This window comes from Halichoeres trimaculatus, unplaced genomic scaffold (genome assembly GCF_033239565.1).
Source record: "Halichoeres trimaculatus isolate MK-OKI-2021-1 unplaced genomic scaffold, fHalTri1.1 fHalTri1_scaffold_22, whole genome shotgun sequence".
Taxonomy (NCBI): Eukaryota; Metazoa; Chordata; class Actinopteri; order Labriformes; family Labridae; genus Halichoeres; species Halichoeres trimaculatus.
Window position 1 is genome coordinate 3,104,668 of NW_027437200.1, and position 22,437 is coordinate 3,127,104.

At 41.4% G+C, this 22,437-nt stretch overlaps 2 protein-coding genes across 2 annotated transcripts; both read right to left on the reverse strand.

Moving 5' to 3' along the window:
• Window positions 1-175: 175 nt before the first annotated feature.
• LOC141811073 (butyrophilin subfamily 1 member A1-like) lies at window positions 176-11,622 on the reverse strand. Its single transcript, XM_074698958.1, has 6 exons — window positions 11,468-11,622; window positions 5,768-6,109; window positions 5,377-5,596; window positions 5,174-5,238; window positions 3,625-3,735; window positions 176-3,439 (listed from the first exon to the last, which is right to left on the reverse strand). The coding sequence occupies exons 1-6, from the start codon at window positions 11,508-11,510 to the stop codon at window positions 2,694-2,696; spliced, it is 1,527 nt and encodes a 508-aa protein (XP_074555059.1). The 5' UTR covers window positions 11,511-11,622; the 3' UTR covers window positions 176-2,693.
• A 2,050-nt stretch (window positions 11,623-13,672) lies between these two features.
• On the reverse strand, window positions 13,673-20,623 carry LOC141811055 (ankyrin repeat domain-containing protein 46). Its single transcript, XM_074698908.1, has 4 exons — window positions 20,480-20,623; window positions 17,021-17,363; window positions 16,755-16,913; window positions 13,673-14,776 (listed from the first exon to the last, which is right to left on the reverse strand). The coding sequence occupies exons 2-4, from the start codon at window positions 17,329-17,331 to the stop codon at window positions 14,560-14,562; spliced, it is 687 nt and encodes a 228-aa protein (XP_074555009.1). The 5' UTR covers window positions 17,332-17,363; window positions 20,480-20,623; the 3' UTR covers window positions 13,673-14,559.
• Between the last annotated feature and the right edge of the window lie 1,814 nt (window positions 20,624-22,437).

Below are 22,437 nucleotides of genomic sequence, written 5' to 3' on the forward strand. Positions count from 1 at the left end.
AGTAGAAAAAACGTACATCTTACTATTAACCATGCAGATGAAAATGACTAGAGTGTCTTTTCTTTCCTTTAGAAAATTAACAATCACATTGTTGCTCTTTTTAAAAAAAAAAAAAGTCAAAAATCTGTTTCTAGATCCCTGACAAAGCAAAATGAAATAAAATGAGCAAGCTGGTGTAAACAAACAGGAACAAAACATGTTAAATTTTCTTTACCTTGAGAGACTCTTTAAGCCCCCCTTAAGTCAAAATGTTTATTCAAATCAGAAAACAGTGCAATAAAATGCTGGTACTTGGTAAAACTAGCTTTATTTCTAACAATCTTACGTCTCAGGTAGAAGTGCTAAAGGTTGCCACAGAGGTCACACCTCGCATTTAAACGCAGCTTTGACTCTCATAAACTGACCTGAAAAGAACTGGGACGTTTTATTAAAAGTGCATTAGTATTTCATGTGGAATAACCACTAGTGGTTGATGAAGAAAAGTTTGACCTAATCTCTCTCATTTATAAAAAGCTTTTAAAAAGTTTGATTCAGGGGGAATGCTGATTCGTTGTCGAAAATGCGCAACGGTTTTTTTGGAATGCAAAGAAGATCGAAGGATCCTGTATGTTCAGGATACACTCCTGGTTTGAGCTTATCCACAGGCGTTCAGCTTGTTTTAAGTGTTGACCATCAGATTAGAAACAAACAGATAATTACATGGAGTTAACGTTTTGAAACACTATTTCAGGGCTCAGGTGTGTGCTTCTCCCTTGGAAATGAAATATACTACCCATTTTAAATCACATCATGGGGGTGCTGGTAGTGGTCGTGTCTCAGCCTTTTTCCTGCTCTTTCCACTGTCCTGTCCTCTCCAGCTACAAAAATAAAATAAAATAACTTAAAGAAAACGTCATTAAAGAAGAGCCCCACACAAAGAAAGTAAAACTTAGGAAACTTAGGGCCTGATCTACAAAAGGTCTGCATGTATAATACCACGTGCAAACTTGATAGCGTGGGCAAAGCTGATTTACCAACCAGGTGACCCAGGTGCCTCCATGAATATGCAGAATTCATGCAGATCATCAGAACATGCAGAATTCTGGGAGGAGGAGATGAAACTATAATCATTAGGCACCCACAGAGTGATTTATCAAACCTGAAACTGTTAGCGTTCATTGTTTTTGCATCAATATTTTGCATGTTTGAAAGACAGGAGTAAACTCACACAGCGTTACTTACAAACGGCTGCGGTCATTGTGGCGTGGAGGTGCAATGACAGATGAGGGAGAGAATCTTCCGTGTGTATCAACACAGTTAGACTGTCAGAAATAAAAATAGTGGAGACATATCGTCTATCGAACAACGACATTTCTTTAACTTGGACTGTGTGTTTTCTCTGGCTGGTCTCCACCCGTGCATAATGAATGTTCACCATCTGCCTCTCCGGAGAGCTAGAGATGGGTACCGAATTAGGCACTTCTATAGGTACCGACCAGATTCTGTCAAAAGTACCGGGTACCAATTCAGGTAAAAATCAAAAGGTACCATGTTTAGGTACCTAAAAGCATCCTTGTGACTGTGGGGGGGTGGAGGAGTAGGTGATTTTCCATGCTGGACATGGTCACAGCATTACAAGGTTATGTATTGAAGAAAAAATATGTTAAATTAAAAAGAATTTACATTTTATCATTCAACAAATTGGTATTTTTTACCACATAAACACACAAAAGTACAGAAAATATTGGCACCATTATACCGATTCTGATTGCTAGGTACCAGGAATCTGTACCGTATCGTTTCAAATGTGAAAGGTACCCATCCCTACGGAGAGCTCAGGAGATGAACCTCCCTCTTCATCCTACAGCAGCTCAGTTAAAGGACCACTGCCACTGATTAACCTCCAGACTGTTTCCAGGTCATTGACGATCAGTGTCAGCCCATAGCACTCAAATGTGAAAGGTACCCATCCCTACGGAGAGCTCAGGAGATGAACCTCCCTCTTCATCCTACAGCAAATGTGAAAGGTACCCATCCCTACGGAGAGCTCAGGAGATGAACCTCCCTCTTCATCCTACAGCAGCTCAGTTAAAGGACCACTGCCACTGATTAACCTCCAGACTGTTTCCAGGTCATTAACAATCAGTGTCAGCCCATAGCACCGACCAGCTGCTTCGTGTGCACAGAGATGGTCTGAGTGTCATGGCGGTGGAGGGAGCCAGCCACATTGGATCCACATCTCCTGTGCAGCAGCCTGTGACCCATACGTCTGATTTCTCCACCTCCATGGATCAAACTTCATTTTTCCTTTATGAGCACTCTGCTCTCTAAACTCACCATGGTGACAGCAGGTAGCACGTGCTAAATCCTCATTCAAAGAGGACGCTTTGCTCCTGTTATCAATGAACACGCAGTTTGAACAGATCACCTGCAACCCGCCCACTAATAACACCTGTAATTTTCTAGTTTGTAAACGCAGTTTAGTGCTCATTATTAGGGATCTTAGTAGATCAGGCCCTTTGTGTTTAACAGTCTAACATGATTTAACAGATGACAGATCCAAACACACAAACAGACGACCACAGGTTTGAAGACCTCCCTCCAGTTTAAAGCTAAGACAGTCATAGTTGAAGCATAACGCAGTCTTTTGATCAGTTCCTGCTCCAAGTCCACTTTCAGATCTACATTGTTCCATTGAGGCTTTCAAACCTGAATCAGAGTAATGGGTCAGACTTCCCTGGGTGCAGCAGCTGCTCCCTGTCATCTTCGGCCAGGGCAGACATGCCTGAGGTGGTGTATCTGCGTTTGGGCCTGGCTCTCTGAGACGGCTGAGACAGAGACAAACTCTGCGTACGCCAAATGGAGGCAGCGGGGTTAGATAGAGGAGGGATGGAGGCAGCAGGGTTGGATAGAGGAGGGATGGAGGCAGCAGGGTTGGATAGAGGAGGGATGGAGGCAGCAGGGTTGGATAGAGGAGGGATGGAGTTAGCAGAGATGGAGGTAGCAGAGTTGGATGGAGGAGGGAGGGAGGCAGCAGAGATGGAGGTAGCAGAGTTGGATGGAGGAGGAGTGGAGGCAGCAGAGATGGAGGTAGCAGGGTTGGATGGAAGAGGGAAGGGTGGAGTAGGGATGAGTGGAGGAGGGCTGGGTGGAAGAGGGTCATTATCATCCAAAAAGTCAGGACAGCTGCTGATGCGACTTCTTGTTGTAGGTTGTGGTGTCTGGGCTCTGTCCCTGCTCAGTCGTGAGCTGACAGGCTCTGGACTGTGGTGGTTCAGCCTTGACTTGAGGTCATCCAGCTGCTGAGTTAGCTGTTGGATCTCCTCTTCTTTAGTAAGAAGCCTTTGCTTTAGGTCCTCCATGGCCCCCAGATGCTCATCATCAATGAGGATGCCAACGTCCTGGTTTCTCGGATCCTCTATCGCACGCTGATCTGAAGAAATCCCCTGTTTCTTTTGTCCTGGAGATCAAACATAAACAGATCTCCTTAGTTCTCTTGCGCAAACAGAACAGAAATAGAGCTAAAAGACAAATTATTACATTATCACTATTTCCAAAGATGCAACAGTTCTGTTATATGTCTAAAAGGAGTTGGTGGAATAAAGTTTGAAGTCCTCTCAACATTTACACGTGCTGCTAACTTACTGGAGGATAATTGCATCCGAACCCAGACCAGGTAGATGATCAGTCCCAGCAGAATCACTCCCTCCACAGCTGCGAAGGAGGTGGCCACAGTGCAAGACGCCGCGCCACCATCTAATTGAAACAACACATCAACACAAAGAGTCACATATAAGATCCAGATCAGAAAGAACTCAACAGAAAAACCTAAAAAGTCTGAAAAAAATAAACTAAAGACTGTCTCTGTAAACTGGGGACAGAGCGAAGTACCTGCTGATATAATGAAACCCTGTCTGCACAGTTTCCAGCTTTGAATTAAGGCAAACACAAAACCCCTCTTGAAAATGTGTGCGCGTCCCTGACCCACTGAACGGGACAGGAAGTCAGGCATGGTAACCAAATAAAGACATCCAAGACTTAAAAGTAAAACAAAGTGTGTCTAACCAGATGGTATTTATCTTGACTACAACAGTCAGGCATAATATGTGGAGCCAGACCAGGAGTCAACAGGTTTGAGGTTTTACAGCCCAACATGAACCAGAAGAGGATCATCTTTGGGGCGGGAATCCAGGAAGCTTCAGACCCTGCTTGTCTGCAATGGAGAACAGCAAAGCCGGAGCAGAGCTGGGACTGAGACAGAGTGGAGACAAAGCAAATCTGGAGCTGGATTGGAGCTGCATATGGTGTATAGAGGGTATGCACATGATGTCACAGCAAGTCACCGCGGTTACGCCCACTGAGTGGCAGAAAGAGGGAGATAAGATACCGTCTAAACTCTGAAACAAAATCAAAAATAGGGAAGATCTGTTGCGTTATTGATCAAATGAAAATGTTTGAAAAGCAATCAGAGCGATGTTTGTCAGGCTGCTAAAAGACAAGGAGAAACTGATGGATTGCTGCAATTAACAGAAACAATCCAGGCTACGAAAGCTGGATTTATGGTTCCCATTTTGTGTCAGTTAACATAAATTTCTGCTGTAATTTTTGGTTAAATCATACCTTAGATCATGTAATATCTAAATGTTAGCATTTGCTAGGTACCACCTTGTTGGCTATGGCTGCCTTTTTTCAGCAGCTCTCTTTTCTTTGTCTGTTTCTTGTCATTTTTTCGTCTCTTTTTCGTCATCTTTGTATTTGGAGTGGATCATTACTTTGTATGGTTCATTGTTGGTCATGGACACCAAACTTTTTGTGGCTTAAGTGATATTTTTACTATTTTTTTCTCCTGTGTTTGTCTGGAGATCCTACATGTAGCCATGGCCACTTTGTTTACATGTGAACTCAGCTGTTAGCAGCCTGTAGCATGCCAATGCTAACTGGTGTTAGGCCTGATGTCTTCCCACAAGGTGAGGAGAAGGTGCTCTAACAAATTAATGTTGAGTCCAACCATCCTGAATTTCATGTCGTATTCCACATTTTTTCCAGTCTTGCTGTGTTTACTGCTGCTCTCCACAATGCTCAGAGAGGTTTCTTCTGACACTCAGTTTGACTGAAGTGGGCGCGTCCCAGAGGAGAAGTGGCGTAAACGCATACCCTCTATTAATGGCGTTGGAGCATGGATGAGGATACACACCTGGTAGGTACATCTCTGCAACTTGTGGCTGGTCCCTGTCAGGCAGCTCAATCCTACAGGTGACTCTGAAACAACATGAACACAGGTTTAGTTCTTTAGCTGTGTTCTCACAGGATTCAAACAGAGTCCCTCTGACTGTGGACCGTCAGTCAAATGGACTGATCCATTTGTGTTTCAGGACATCATTACACAGAAAAACCAACCTCCTGACAGAGGATTCCACCCTCACTCTCCTCGTCATGCTGACACATCCGTTGGAGCTGTCTTCAGGGTTCAGGTCTTCCCCAGTGAGAGTGTTTCCATGATCGTCCAGAAGATTCATCTTAGGTTTGGAGAACAAGCAGCCAGATTCACACTGCACAGTCACTCCACCGTCCTTGGTGTGGACAGCCAACAGTCTGGGCTCAGAAACTGGAACTGAAACTGCAAATAAAACAAACAAACTGACCAATCAGGGACCTCCATCCTCTAGTCTTAAGCAAAGAATAACTGTGTGATCATGACAGTGACTCACACCCTGCAGGGAATTATCAGGTAAGGTCTTAAAACCAGAAGATGCTCTGAGGGGTCTCGATATCTGATGATTGGACATACCTACGAGCTCTACGATATGATCCATCTGCACCCCGTTCATGATCGTCCTGCAGGTATACATCCCGCCATCAGACAGCTGCACGTTACCAATCCTCAGCGAGATGTTTCCGTACTTCAGGTCATTCATGAAGAGGCTGGTCCTAAACTCGTAGGCCTCGTCCTTCTCGGCATGGATCTCACAGCCGTCGCGGTACACAAGGGCAACTTTATCCTCCTTGAACCACTCCACTGTGAGCTGGTCATGGCTGACATAGGTACAGGGCAGAACGGCTGTTTCACCTACAAACACCTTGACCGTCTCTGATCCAGAGGGGTCCACTAATCCAGAATGGTCCACTGATCCTGGCAGAAAGAAAAGAGTTATTTCTTCTAGCTGAAGCAGCCAGTCACAGTTTGCATCAGGAGTGTACTGCCCCCCTGTGTGCACACTGGTAACTTCAAACTAGAGCTGTAATGTGAATTGTGATTTTGCACTTAGTTTTTTTAAAAGTTATTTATATGGCATATTTCATACAAAGTCAAAATACAGCTCAAAGTGCTTTACATAAAAAAAGGGTTGATAAGTGGTGTTTGTATAAAGAAATATATATATATATATATATATATATATATATATATATATATATATATATATATATATATATATATATATATATATATATATATACATACATAACTACACTTACACACATATATACATACACACACACACACACACACACATTATATATATATATATATATATATATATATATATATATATATATATATGATAACAATCATACTACTAAGTAGTATGCCACTGTAATTGTAATGGATGGTTGGTAGGATGTCAAGAGGATATGGAGACTAATGCACACTACAGTAGATCAATTAAAATGAAGAAATTTATACATACATACATATACAAGAAAAGGCAAAGCAATAAAACTAAGAGACATCTAAGTAAGACACTAAAAATATATCTAAAACAAGTAAAAGTAAGTTAAAAGATTTAAATTAAGCCAAAAATAATTAAATGTAAAAAGATAAGAACTTTATCCAAATATATAAGCAAATAATGAAAATGGAATAACGTATCAGATAATAAAACACTAAACTAAAAATGTAATGATAAGAATTGCTACAAAGAAATAAATAACCATAATAGTCATCGAAAATAATAAAATTCCACATAAAAGCAAGGCTGAACAAGTGAGACTTTAGATCACGTTTAAAGATTTCTACATTTGCAGCTTGTCTCAGATCCTCTGGGAGTTTGTTTCACAGTTTTAGAGCATAACAGCTAAAAGCAGCATCTCTAAAGGTTATTGTTCTCCTCTGTGGAACAACTAGTTAGAGGATCTGAGGGCCCATCCTGGTTCATAAGCTAAAACCATCTCTGATAGGTACTCAGGTGCCAGGCCATGCAGAGCTTTATAAACTAGCAGAAGAATTTTAAAATCAATGCGATAACTAACAGGCAGCCAGTGTAGAGACTTTAAAATGGGCGTAATATGAGCTCTCCCCCTGGTCCTTGTCAGCACTCTAGCAGCAGAGTTTTGGATTAATTGTAGCTGATTTATTGTGTTTTTGAGACAGAGAGAGAAAAGGTCGAACTTTTGAGATATTTCTCAGATGGTAAAATGCTGTTTTAGTGACAACACGAACATGTGTTTTAAAGTTAAAATCAGCATCAAAGACCACCCCAAGATTTCGTGCTTCTTGGCTGGGGTAGAGTCCTATTTGTGGAGTGTTGGGGTCAGTTTCTCTCTCTGAGCCTTAGAACCAGTTATTAAGATCTCTGTTTTGTCCTGGTTGAGCTGCAAGAAATTCTGTGACATCCAGGCTGTTAAATCTAAAAAACAATCAGAAAGTGAGTCTGACTGGCTGGTGTCATCAGGAGACACGGACACATAGGTTTTCCCAAACAGGAAACCTTGGATGACAAAGGAGGTTCAGAAGCAGCCGAGAGAGTGGGATGCAGCACTCAGAGCAGGGGACAGAGAGCGTTATAGTATGGCCAGGCACAGTTTAAAGAGGGGTATCAAGCAGGCCAAGGCAGCTTACAAGGAGAGGATCAAGGGTCATTTCTCCATCAGCGATCCAGCTCGTATGTGGCAGGGCATCCAGCAGATGACAAACTACAAGGGACATCAACACCCACCCCCAGGCAGCAATATCCACCTGGCTGAGGAGCTGCAATGGATGCTGCTGCTGCCACTACCAGCACCGCTGATTCCACTGATTACCTCACCTTCAAGCAGAGAGCAGGGACTAATCAGTGAAACCAGCTGGTGAAGTTTTTGGTTGGAAAGAAAACCTGCAGCCTCTTGGCCCTCCATGGCACATGTTTGACATCCCTGCTTTAAATAGTCTCCCAGTCTGGTTCAATAGAATTCACAATCATGGGGAAGACTGCTGACCTGACAGTTGTGCAGAAAAGCATCATTGACACCCTCCACAAGGCGGGAAAGCCTCAATATGTAATTACAAAAGAAGTTGAATGTTCTCAAAGTGCTGTATCAAAGCACATTAATTGAAAAATAACTGGAAGTGTGGACGAAAAAGGTGCACAAGCTGCAGAGATGACTAGTGTCTGGAGAGGGTTGTCAGGAAGAGGCCATTCAAAAGTGTGGGGGAACTTTACAAGGAGTGTACCGAGGCTGGAGTTAGAACATGAAGAACAACCACACACAGACGAATTCTGGAAATGGGCTTTAAATGTCGTATTCCTCTTATCAAGCTGCTACTGAACAACAAACTTCAGAAGCATCTAACCTGGGCTAAAAAAAAAAAGAGCTGGTCTGTTGCTCAGTGGTCCAAAGTCCTCTTTGGTCCAGAGTCAACGCAGCTGTCTATCAGGAGACTTTAGGACATATAATAGTTCATTCAGCAGACCAGCTGTATGGAGACTCTGACTTCATTTTCCAACAGGACATGGCACCTGCCCACACTACCAAAAGTACCAAAACCTGGTTAAATGACCATCGCATAACTGGGCTTGGTTGGCCAGAAAACTCACCTGACCTGAAGCCCGTAGAAAATTTATGGGGCATTGCCAAGAAAAAGAGAGACATGAGACCAAACAGTGCAGAGGAGCTGAAGGCTGCTATTGAAGCATCCTTCCATAACACCTCAGCAGTGCCACAGGTGGATAGCATCCATGCCACGCCGCATTGAGGCAGTAATTCATGCTAAAGGGGCCCAAACAAAGTACTAAGTTCATAGGCAAGATTAAACTTTTCAGAGGGCCAGTATTTCTCTGTTTAAAATCCCCTTTCTTTTGATTGTATGTAACATTCTAATTTTCTGAGATTTCCAATTTGAGGTTTCCAGGATCTGTAAGCCATAATCATCAAAATGATAATAAATGAAGGCTTGAAACATCTTGAGTTGCACGTTATGAGCATGTGTCATGTATTAGTTTCACCTTGTAAATCTAATTGCTTGAATAAACAAACCTTTGCACAATATTCTAATTTTCATTCGTACAAATGTGCATAGGAAAGTTGGCTTTTAAAGATGTGTTTGAGCTCTGATAGAAGCTGCAGACTCCAGCCTGAACCTGTCACAGAATGAGGAGGGAGTGGAGCTGAGGTGTGTCGATTGTGCGCAATCACGCACGGGTAGACCGGAGTTTTATGATTACCATGAGAGGAGCAGGTTGTTTGTAATCCCATGTTAATGAACATGTTCTGTTATGAAATAGTCACTTTGTCACACACACACAAGTCACATTTATATTATAACATTGGGGGGAGTGAAATAAACATCTTCAAAGTAAATCCTGTAATCAGGGGCGTAGCTACAATTAGGCAAACACAGGCAGTTGCCTGGGGCCCCGAGATTCCCAGGGGCCCCCAAAGCATCTCTTAAAAACTGATTTATAAAGTTCTCTTCAATTGAAAGCATTTCTTTTTTCTAAATCTTACTTCACATGCTTCAAAATACATCAAAAGGCTTAATCTTTAATGATGGTTTTGGGTACTCCCCCTCCCTTCTTATTCAATGGGCTATTCCATGTTACAACACATCTGAAAATTTGATTCAGGAAGAAAGTGGTAAAAAACACCTTTTTCCCCAATTTTTTCTTATTTTCAACCAAGTCGGAAATAAAAACAATGTTGCTCTGAGATCTGAGATAAACATATAAGGCATTTAGGATTTTAAGGACTTTATCTAGCCCCGGAAACAGGATCATTTTCTCAAAATCAAACTTTTTGAGTTGGTGATAAACATTGTTGTACAAAATCTCTTTTTTGGATACATAACTCACTGGACAGGGGGTCAAATAAAAATACATTAACTTTAAATTAATAGTACCAAAAAGTATGGTAACTGTAAATATCACCGCTTTCAGTAGATTTTTTTCCAGTTCTTTGTTGTGCTTGATATTTACATTATTTTCTTCACTAAATTAATTTTTTCAATATTAACCTGTTGTAATGTTTTTCATTTCATACTTTCTTGTTTGTTACTGTTACTCTGTAAATTCCCCACTGTGGGACAAATAAGCTGTCAATTGACCATAAAAGATTTCAAATCCAGGACAAAGTGGACTAAATTATGGATTCACTTTTTTCAAAATCAAACTAAAGTACAGAACTTGAGGAAATGCTTTTAGATTAGCAAGATTAGCACTGTCTCATGCCTTGATTCTTGAAAGAGACAGTGGACCCAGGGAAGGCCAGTCCAGCTCTGAGGAAGAAGAGTCACAAGGACATGGAGGGCCCCATTGACTGGGTTTGCCTTGGGCCCCCAAACCACTAAATACGCCCCTGCCTGTAATCAATACAGCTTCCTTAAAAAAATCTGCGCTTAAAGTTCGATCCAGCGTCCTCTGAATGTTCTCTGCTGAGACTTTGTCGTGGACATAGGAGTGTATTTAAAACTGATAACAGTACCTATATTTTTGTTTTATTTATTTTTTAAAATAGTAAACCGATAGAGGAAACACATTTTTTAAACGGAGAAATCAGCTGCCAGCTCGCACTGCTCTTTTACAGATTGGCGGAAGAACAGTGAACTATTAGAAACATTCTGTGTCATATCTAATTCAAGGATCTAAATATTAACCTAAGAACATCAGTTTTATTTCTGAAAATGTTTTACCCTCATATGATCCAATAACTCTCCTCCACAGACAGATTTCACTCGCTGCAACGCACTCCCCACTGATATGAAACTTGCGTACACGAACTCAGACCTGGCGTGGGATTTGAGCGCACCCGACGCCCACGTTCAGATTGATAAATACCGACCTGTGCATGGGAAGGAGCGTACACCCATTTTTCAGGCGTAAGCACGTTTGATGAATGAGGGCCATTCCCATGTCAGGACTGTCACCAGTTGATCCAGAAAAAAACGGAGACAACAATCTGATTGTTTGGCTGTTCCACCGACCGAAGCACCACACCGATGCCCTGCATGTGTCTGTCCCGTGCTGCTCACGGTTTCTCTGTCGAGCAGTCTGCTCTCAGGTGTCATGTTACTCAGAGCTGGAGATCAGCACTTCTTAAACTTGTCTGAACTGAGAAAGCTTCACCTGTTAGTGATTTACTTCATCCAGAGCGACTGAAGCGGAATTACAAACAATTATCGAAGCAGACATCTACTTTTCAAAAGTCATGAATCTGAGATGCATGGCTTCAGAGACTGACCTCTAAACTTGAGCGTCTTTGTAAAGCGAACAAACTTAACTTCAGGACTGAAACTTACCGGTAACAGCCAGCAGCAGGACCAGGAAGAGATGGCTCCACATGCCGAGCGCCTACAACTGAACACACGTGAAGATTAAATCGTTAAAATGAACCGCAAACCCTTTAAAACGTCAACTACAGCCCCTATGGATCATAACAAACAGCGCTAGCCGACTCTTTGGGCTGTTAACTGGGGGGGTGGTAAGTGACGTACTGATTGGTGCTGCGTTCGCGGTCGGCTTGGACAGACAGCTTCTCTGAGCGATCCTACCCACTATTCATAAAACTGTATCTGTTTAAGTTTTAAAGAGAAGCTCGTTTTTATTCATACTTCGGAAAAAGGTGAATAATCATGTTATAATAATATTGCTTAATATGGCTGAGTTATTAAAGCCAGAATTAATGAGAAAAGGCTTGATGCCAAGGAGAACCAAATGATCCGGATCACCTAAAGGCGCCAATGAACATTCGATCATGCCTTTGACATGAGTCAGAGGCAGAGCTGGAGTGGGACGGCAACACTGTGCAGTCACTGCTGAATGAAAATGTGATGTCTGTTAATAACACAGGCACCAAGGTTTGATCTGAGCCTGATAGAGAACATGCTGTTTATTATCATGTAAAGAGGGAGGAAACGTCTTTTCCTGCACGTTGACATACTCCATTTACTGTCCACAAAGAACACCCTACAGTAAGAGATAAAAACAGGCAAACAAAGTATGGCAATAAAAGATTACAGCTGATTATATAATATTTCATGTCCTATTTGACATGCTCTAGCTTTATTGTATTCCCAGGATATATAAGAGGCTATTTCATGTCATAAGCAGCATTGCATATGCAAAGGCCAAGAATGGTTTCCTGCGTACATTCAAGCTGTAGCTCATCTCAGAAGTTGCCAGCTCTTACACTCTTACATAAAATGACATAAAGCAAAAGAATTATGTGAAGCCACAAAGACAGCCATCTGAGCACTGCTGGAAACTGGTCTGAGTGAGAGACAGGGATGTTCATTACACCAAGGAAAAGCAAGCTGGACATGGAACCGCCGAACCGCTAGACTAGTCGAGGCAGGAAGCGTCTTTCTATCCCACAAGATGACTGCGCACTCATCTGTTCCTGTGTCAGGAATCGTCATCAGACCTCCAGGGACCTTAAAATGAGTGGGTACTGTGGAGAGATCCCACTTGTTCAGCAAGGACAGTTTGAAACTGACTTCTTGAAGCTGGTCTGAAGTCACACAGGGCACAGGAGAAGCCCTTCATCAACCAGAGGCAGAGGAAGGTCCAGTTACTCTTTGCTGGGGATCCCAAGGACTGGACTGTTGATGAATGGGTGAAGGTTCTCTTCAGGGTTGGATCCAGTTTGGAGTTGATGCCCACTCCAACCAACTGGTTAGGAGGAGGCCTGGAGAAGCCTACAAACCAGACTGTCTGACCCCTACAGTAAAACATGGGGGTGGATCGGTGATGATCGGAGCTTGTTTCAGTCTGGGTGGAACAGGGCGAACAGACCAGGGCTACTCTTGAAAACTGTCTTCTTCCATCAGAGAGAAAACTTTTTCCTGAAACCAATGACTGGATTTTTCCACAGGGTGAGGTCAGTTACAGCCTGGATGGAGATGAAAATTTGACCCCTGCCTTGGCCTTGGCCAGCTCAATCACCGTATCTTAACCAACTGAAAACCTGTGAACATTATCAGACTCCAAATGGAGAACCACAAGCCCAAAACAAAGCAGATGTGTTTGAGTGTTTGCAGCAGGACTGGGCTGCTGTGACAGCAGAACAGTGTCAGAAGCTGGTGGAGAGGACGCCAAGACGCATGGCAGCAGTCATCAAAAACAATGGTCGTGCTATCAGGTCCTAACTCCTGTGTGTTTGATGAGACTAAAACAGACAGAAAAAAGAAACAAAGCTCTGATTTTAGCAGCACAATGCCATAGCTATTAATGTAAGAACCTCAGTGATTTTGGTTATTATCAAGAAAACCATGGAAAATGTTGAGGTATGTGCCCTTAAAATATACTCATATCAGTTATTTTTGTTGTTATCATCATATTTGTCTAAATAAATGTACCTTAAGTTGTACCAGGCATTAAAATGAACTAGAGATTGAAGAAAACAAGGGTTTTCTAATAATTTTTCCATGACTGTAGATAAGAAGCTGCTTTTTTACTGAATTGAACAAAAGAGGCATTAAAAGAAAAGTCATTCCTTTTGTTTATTAGCATTGTAGCTACAAACACGTTTATTCATCTTCCACTTTAAATTACAGTTTAGTTCCAATGTGTTATCATACAGAGGAAATTAACAATGGAAAAGCTAAAAAAAGAAATCTACACTTCATGGTTTACAGGGTCGTTTAGATGAAATGGACAAAACAAGAACAGAACCAAAAGAGCAACAACCTGCCGCCATGATCCCAAAGTTTAAGAGCTTAGTGCGAACAGAAGGACGCACCTACAACCACAAGGTTTATGGAGGAAAGCAGCATGCTTCTGCTTGTGCCAGGAGTGTCTGAGTGAGCCGCACACAGGCTAGATGTTTATTCCAATCAGAAGGATCAAAGCTCGAGAACAGTATTAGAAACTGTTCTTCAGTCACTGTGACACTGTTACCAGTGGAATGAGAGTCATAACAAAAGAAAAAAAGAGAGTAACGGTATAAAGGTCAATTAAAACAACACATATTTGATAAATAACACATGAAATATCAGACATAAGAAAATTAAAGATGTACAAAACATTGGCAATACACTGCATGTAACAGAAAATAAAGGAAAGTCATTGACTAACTGCATCACACCAAACATGAGCGTCATAAAACTCAACGGCAGACGTTAGAGCAGCTCGAACTATCATTCGTTTTCAAAGGGATATGTTACAGGAGATTAATGAGTGCTTTAAGCTTCTTTTGTCCAGTTGGGAAGTTGTATTTTGTTCTTTTTTTGTTAATCATTTTCATCACCAATACATTATGATGCTCTCCCGTCTAAATGACCAAGAAAAGGACAAAAACGGGCAAAATGTGGATTTCTGTATCGACAGCAGAAAGCAGAAGTTCAGCTGTGAATTTTAACCCATGCTTCTTCTTCTTCTGCACCGCCCTCCCTCAGTGCACCAGCTCCAGCTGGCTGGTGGAGAAAGGCAGGACCCCGCTGACGTAGTAGGCGATGCCCAGGGAAAGCAGAGCGATGACCACCAGCAGCAGCAGGACCCTCCAGAAGCCCAGATCCTCCACAAACTCCTGCCAGGTGGTCCTGAAGCTGGACAGGACACCCTCGCTGCTCTGCAGGTTGGGGTTGAGTAAAGAGTGGCTCTCCATCGCACTGAGACACAGACAGAGAGACAAAGGAAGAGTCCACAGCTTTAATTCTCTCAGACTTTCTGATGAGAAGAAACTTTAAGGTAGAGTCTGCAGGATTTTACTGAATAATTAATGTCAACTTTTACAGGAATAATCCTGCTCAGTCGTCACCTCTGAGCCTCTATACATGTGTGTCAGTGTCTGTTTCCTACGTGAACCCCCCTCCTCTGCCTGTATGTTGATGTTTTGGTTGAATCAGGACGTTTCTGGGCAGAGTAGACGCAGCTACCTCAGCCAATCACATCGAGCCAAGTGTGTAAGTGACTTTGAAATGAACAACTTCACTCCGTCGCCGTTCAATTCAGGGGGTTCTATTGAGATGACACTAACGTTTCGTAACTTGATTTCATTATCAATAATTGACAATGGCAATGTATTTCAAACTGATTCCAGCCTTTCCTGATGAAATCAAATGTTCTGAGGAGTCTGAGGGCATGACCCAAAGTCTGAAACGCACTCAGCAACTTTAAGGGAAACAAAAATTTAATTACAAAGTACTCACTTAAACCAAACATTTTCCACTTCAAAGTTAACACACGTTAGACCCCAAACAAAACACCAGAAAACAAAGTCCTCCCTTACTGTTCACCAGTCTTTTCCCTCTTTTAACTGGCCCCGAGGACTTTAAGGTTCCTCGCCACTGCCGCACTCCATTTACGTCCCGTAAATTCCAGAAAGGAAATAAACAAAAAAGTAAACCAAATTCTTAGCATCGATCGTTCCTCCAACAGTCCAGATAATAAAAAACTAGGGATGTCCCGATATCACATTTTTACTTCTGATACGATACCGATACTGCAGCATTGAGTATTGGCCGATACCGATATTAATCTGATACGATATCAGCATTAAACATACATACTTCTATTACTTATTCTGTAGTATGTCTGTCATGTTAGAAAAGGCTTGATTAAGTGATATTATTCAAACAAAGAACAGTAGTCAGCAACAGGTATGAGGAAAAACTGACCCATTTATTATTAACCAATGGGTAACAGAAACTGCTTATATCAGAGATTTTAGATGCATTCTGATACGATACCGATACTTGTTTTTTGCTGATATCAGACCAATATCCGATATCAATATCGGACTGGGACACCTTTATAAAAAACACAAAAATCTAACTAGTCCCCAACAATTAGACAGTCAAAATTAAAATCCTTCAGTATATCCAAATGAATCCAGCAGACGCTCTCCTGTGCAGTGGAAATTCAGCCCTGAACGACGACTTCACGACACATTAACTTTAATACACAGCTCTTTTAGTTTTCTTTGAACATTCCACTTCCTTTGGTAAGAACACACTTTTTTAAAACTTAAATCCCTGTGTCCAAGTCGCTGCAGAACCTCTCTAACACAACGCACTTGTAATTCCCCCGGTGTTCCATGGACTTTCTTCTCCCAGCTAAACCATACCCTTAAATAACCCACCAAGATTGAAATTAGCTTTTTAAACGAGGTTGAAGCTCGGTTCGACTTTTACTCGCTTTCAGGAACTTGAAGAGCAGTACGGATGATGGCGACTAAGTTAGCTTTCTGCTGAGCAGGTATGTGTCAGATAGCCCAGTGGTTAGCTTGTGCTAACATGACAAGCCAGGTGAACAGCTCTCAAATCTCTCCTGCATAGAAACACGATGCTACAGGTGGTTGTTGGACTAGTCAGTGTGTTCACGTAGTCACGGTCAGAAGCTGTGGACATGTGCTGCAGCTGGCACTGAGCCAAGGAGGAGGAACCCAGTTTGAATTTGTGTTACTACTAACAAGTGACAAAAACTCCTGCAGACCCTACCTTTAATCACAGACTGAAGTAACATGATGATAAAAGACTTTGAGAAACAAATATCTATCTATAGTAAAAGTGTCTGACAGTGTCTTAAAATCTCTCCAGCTATAATACAGTGAACGTATGCATCAGGATGAGAACATTCACCACTCACCTCTCACTGTCAGCCATCTGCATAGTCTCCAGTTTGGAGTGAGCCCCTCTGTTGAAGCCTTTCACCTCCTGCTCTTCCAGTCCTTCCAGCAGACGGATGGCGTCCTTGTTGACTCCGCGTCTCTTTGCGAGCACCAGCGGGGTTGATCCGTTGTGGTTACTGTAACACATGACAATAGACACACACACAGCTGTTAGGGCGCAGAATCAGAGAGTAAGGACGGAAGTACAGCACCACATGCAAACTGTGAGCTCTAAACTTCTCACCAGATATCGATCTTCAGCCCGTTGGACACCAGGAACTGTATAGTGTCCACGTGACCACACAGGTGCAGCGCTGTGTTTCCTTGATAATCTGTCGCCAAAAGATCAGCCCCAAACTTGTGCAGCAGGCGACATATTTCCACGTTCCCTCGAGCTGCGGCTAAGTGCAGGCCCGTGCGACCCCGGTTGTCCCGGATGTTAGGGTCACATCCTGTTTCAAGGAGCCTCTTGGAAAAGGGCAGGTCTCCATCGATGCAGGCCTGCAGCAGAGGCACGTTAGTCTGCGATGAGTCGTTGATGAAGACATAGGACATGTCCGAGTGGGTATCAGAAAATTCCAGCGTACCTGCAAAGAGGACAAGAGGGAAAAAGAAGACACGTGTTTCAGCCTCAACCATCTGTGATCATTTAATTACCTGATTACCAGAAGGAGGTAGACATTAATAATGAAAAGAAAATCTGGATCAGAACACCAGTCCCAGCACACAGGCAGAACCAGAAAATAAAAATAAATCTGTGGTGGAGGAGCGCCACCTATTGCCTCAGTTATAATGCATTAAAGCAGTGGTCCCCAAACTATGGCCTGGGGGCCGGATACAGCCCACTTCCACATTTTGCCAGGCCCCCCTGAACAATACCAGAGGTGCATTATGATTTCTTTTTTTCAGTCTGGCCACGTGATCGAGACTTACACATGCATACACATGCGTAACTTTCTATTCCACCCTTCTGCAGTTTGTGCCCTATCTGAAACCCCTCCTATAAAAAATAAAATCCTGTAATACAACCATACTGGTAGTAAAATGTACTGTGCTGGTAGGTGTTGTATCAATTAGTTTGGTTTCTGAGCCTGCTTGCTTTCAGGTTTTCACGGTGAAGTTAATAAGAGAGAGCTGCAAACAGTGGTGTCTAGGCCTGTCACGATAATCAATAAATCAATTAACAGAACGAAATAAAAACGTCCTCAGTAAGTTTGCCAGCCTCGATAAACTGACACCTGCATGCATGTTTGTTTTCCCCCTCGCTTTCGACCAAAGAGGCTGAATGAGAAGATGGCTCACTACATCTATCTTTCCTAACATCGGGGTGCATAGGTTCTATAGCAGATTTAGTGGATTTATAGCGGAGTGAGCATCTGTCATAAAAGCGATCTTTGGGGTGAAGACGGGGCTGCTTGCGCGTACACACGGAGAGAGCTGAAGCGAGCGTCCTGAGGGGTAAGGAGGAAACACACGCTAATATGAGTGATGGTACGAAAGATACGGTTCTTAAGCTGCCTGCCACAGTCCCAGTGTGGGAATATTTGTTTTTTATCAGAATGAACAAAGTGTGAGCTCATGAACACCAACGAGCTGATATGTCGCATTTGTTTGAAAATAGTGGCGACGAAGAAGAAGAAGGGGAGGTGCAGTGGAGTCTTGTTCTTTGACAATCCGCTCTTACTGAGGCTTTTGGTCGGCAAAGTAAATAGAAATAAAAGCGCCAAATGGTGGGCGCTCAAAGACAGCTACATTGCTAAAGAAATGCAGCCCTTCAATACGGTTGAAAGCCAGAAATGTTCAAAATGTTTGACAGACAGTACATGTTGCAAACAATTCAGGAACTGTATAAACTCCCTTTTATTTAGGCTATAGTTTTTATTGTTTTTTTTTTGTGTTTTTTTTTGAGTTTCGTTTTTTCTTTAGAGACAGGGTCTATGTTTTATTGTTTTTGGTTAGTATTAATTATTTTCATTGACATGTATTTTTTTTCTAAAAGAGAGTCCATTTCATTTTCATTGTATTTTTTTTCTTTCTTGTTTGTTAAATGTATTATATTTTTTGTTAAATTTATTTCATTTAAAAGATCCTGACCTTTTAATTACAGTTAAATACTCTTAAGAAATTAAAGTTTCTCGCTTTTGATATGGTGTACTCACTTCATTAGCCCATTTATCATAATGACATCAATGAAAAAATTGAAAAAAAAAATCAAAACAATATTGACAATAATATCGTTTATCGGCAACAATATTTTGGAAAACTATCGTCAAGCAAAATTTGTTATCGTGACAGGCCTAGTGGTGTCTACAAGAAAGTTAATATTTCATGGTCTTTTTTTTCTGTGTAAAACCTGAAAAGGGTTATTTAGTTATTTTTTATTTCATAAATAGTGTTGTTATTTATTTTCTATTTTTTTCCTGTCAAGATCCCAGAAAGGATTATTAATATATGGTAAACAGACAATATATATTTATGTTTGGACACCTTGTCACACGGTCACTCTTTTTTTTTTTTTTTTTCAAATTGACCCTGGCCCCCCATCAGAGAAGGTAAAAGTTGTTTGGTCCAGACAGAAAAAAGTTTGGGGACCCCTGCATTAAAGTGAAGGTGATCAAAGGGCGCCCTCTAGAGGTTTAAAGGACACACAAAGAGGGAACAGTCAGTTTATGTGGACACCAGGCAGTGCATTTTAGATCTATGAAGTAAGTATGTAGGAGAAAGCGAGGAGCTCAAAACATTCATAACAAACATGATGAGAACACAGCACTGAGGGATTTCATCCTTTGCAGAACGTGAACTCATCACCAGAATCAGAAAACGCTTTGTGCTCAAGGTACGTGGTGAAAAACTAATACGACTGCGTAATCTTCAGGCCCTCAGGTGGGGCTACATCAGAAACAGACATGACTTTGAAGTGGTCTCAAATCCTCTTCCAAAAACAAATGTCTGTGAACACAGTTTGTTTCAGCATCTACAAAGCCAGGTTCAAACTGTACCATTCAAAGAGGAGAGACATGATCCAGAGACATCGAAGACTTCCCTGAACCCGGGTCAGACAAGGCATAAGAGTCCATTGCATCAGTTCAAACATTAAGCGTTACATTCGCGTCCTGTTCCCATCACAATGGGGTGAATAAAAGAGAAGGATATTCACATCAAGCCGGATACAGATTATACTCTTAGCTCAAATAATACCTGCACACACATGATGCAGATCAATCAAAGAATCAGATTTGAACCTCCGAAGGTCAACTGTCCTATTAATCTTTGCCTAATTACAAAATCAGCACACATACTGACATTTTATTCCCTTATTGTTGATTAAAATCTGGATTTATGTTGGAAATATCAGCAGATAATGTTAAACAGCTGGTTAGCTACCTGTGGCTGCTAACCGCTGTATAACGAAGCTTTTAATGACAGGGATAGCAACGTCATCAATAACAGATACTGGTCCATCCTAATGTCTTCTTTTTCTCATTATAAACTCATCTTTTTTAGGCATAATTAAACAATTTTAAACCTCAAAAGAGGGTTTACTGCCGTCTGAGCTGATAAGCTAGCGGTCTGCTGTTAGCTTTGGAGCTATCGTTCCTCGGAGCTGATAAAGAATATTCTATAAGCTGACAGCTCTATCGAAAAGAATATGATATAAGCAGGGTCTTAAGATTCTCTCATAGTCCACGGGTTAATCACTCACCTGTTTAAAGTTCCCAAACCAGAAGAAAATTGGTTATCTACGTTTCTGTTTGAGCTAACGGCGCTAGCCTTGTTGTTGTTTTGATGCTTCTTCTTCGTTGGTTTAAGATTGGTAGGCGTTGGTCGCCATCTAGCGTCAAAGGACAAAATGGGAAGTATCTGTGGAGTTAAATCCTAGACCAAAATAAATTTAAAAAGGGGATAAATACTCGAACTAATTCGCCCCATTTTATACATTTTGCATTTTTTTTTAAATTTATGTCAAGACTTTGAATTGGATTCAGTGAATCATCTAGGCTGTTATTTGGTATTTAAGTCTGTTCTTCTAAAAATGTATTCTTTTCAAAATAGAAGACTTGAGTAGACATGCTGTACATTTAATTTACAGTTTCATCCTGTTATTTGAGATACATGAGTGCTTCCTTAAGATCTAGACTGAGTTGCTTTGGATTCCCTAGCTTCTGTACAGGAGACTGGGGACAGTTGTAGCATTTTGACAGGGACTGGGCGACCAACTGTACAACTGAATTAGCTTCAAGTGTCCAACCACTTGAACCAAGTGGGTTCATCTCCTGAAGCATCATTTACTCATGAAACCACCTGCTGGTCAGGGGTATAATCACTGGCAGTTATGTCTTTACCACATAATAAACTTTAATAATGAACTCTTGTGTCTGTTTTGGCTCTTGGTAACGACTGTTAATTACTGTTAAATACTGTTAATTATATATATATATATATATATATATATATATATATATATATATATATATATATATATATATATATATATATATATATATATATATATATATATATATATATATATATATATATCCATATATCACCCTAGACTGGTTGCCTACCCATGCATGCACAGGGAGGACATGCAAACTCCACACAGAAAGGCCCACTGGCCAAGCTAGGAATCAATGCTGCAGCGCTAACCCTATATATTTTAAATGAACAACCAAATAATGTCACTACATAAATGATCACATATTTACACAATACAATATTTTTGAATATATTCCGTGTGTGTAAATTTTCCAAAATGGTAGTATCAATGGTATGGCAGGTTGTATAATAATGTTTTTCTTTTGCTTTTGGAAAACTGCATGAGCTTAAACAGGTAGAGCACAGTGACAGTACTTGTGGACCAGGGGGCACTGGATATACTTATACGGCACTATACAGCACAGGGGAGATTTTACTTGTTTTCATTCAGAAATAACAGTTTCTCAACTGTTTCAAACTATTTTCAAACTATTAACGCCATCCAAACTGTAGTAGCCAGACTATCAGTGACTGCAACTCTATCAAAAGCCCACATTTTGAATGGAGTCTGGGGGGCTTAAGTTGCTGTCAAACCTCGCAGTAAGCTCTGAACCACTTTCCAAAGCAGTCACATGGTGCAGTCAGGCAGCCAGGTTCCAGATGTCATCATTTTCAGCTCCTCCCTCTAATGAAGCAAGCCTCGATACGCGCTCTACGAAACGCCGCCTCCATTACTTGGTACATGCTTCGAGGCCTCAGCACATCTTGTAACATCACTAGTTAATACACAACCCAGTCCCCCCAAAACAGATATTTCTGTCTGTTTTTAGATGGGTCAGGCTTTACAAGTATGAACTACACTAATATCTAAACATTTATGATAATAAAACCAAGTGCAAGCCTCATGAGCCCACAGGTGACGTGTCGTGCATTAAGCACACTTTTTGAATGTTGCAACTTATCCCAATCAAGTTTGTTACAACTGACCCTGAGTGCATTAGCCATGAGCTAGCTTGTATAGCAGCTAAAACATTACCTCAAACAATTTGAATAAAATTTAGCTGAACAGACAGATAATCAACATGAGGTGTGTTTGATGAGTTCAACTACAAAGCATTCTGGGTAATCAGAAAATACTTTCACCTCCAAATGATGTTTCCCCCACAAATGTAGCTGTGTCTG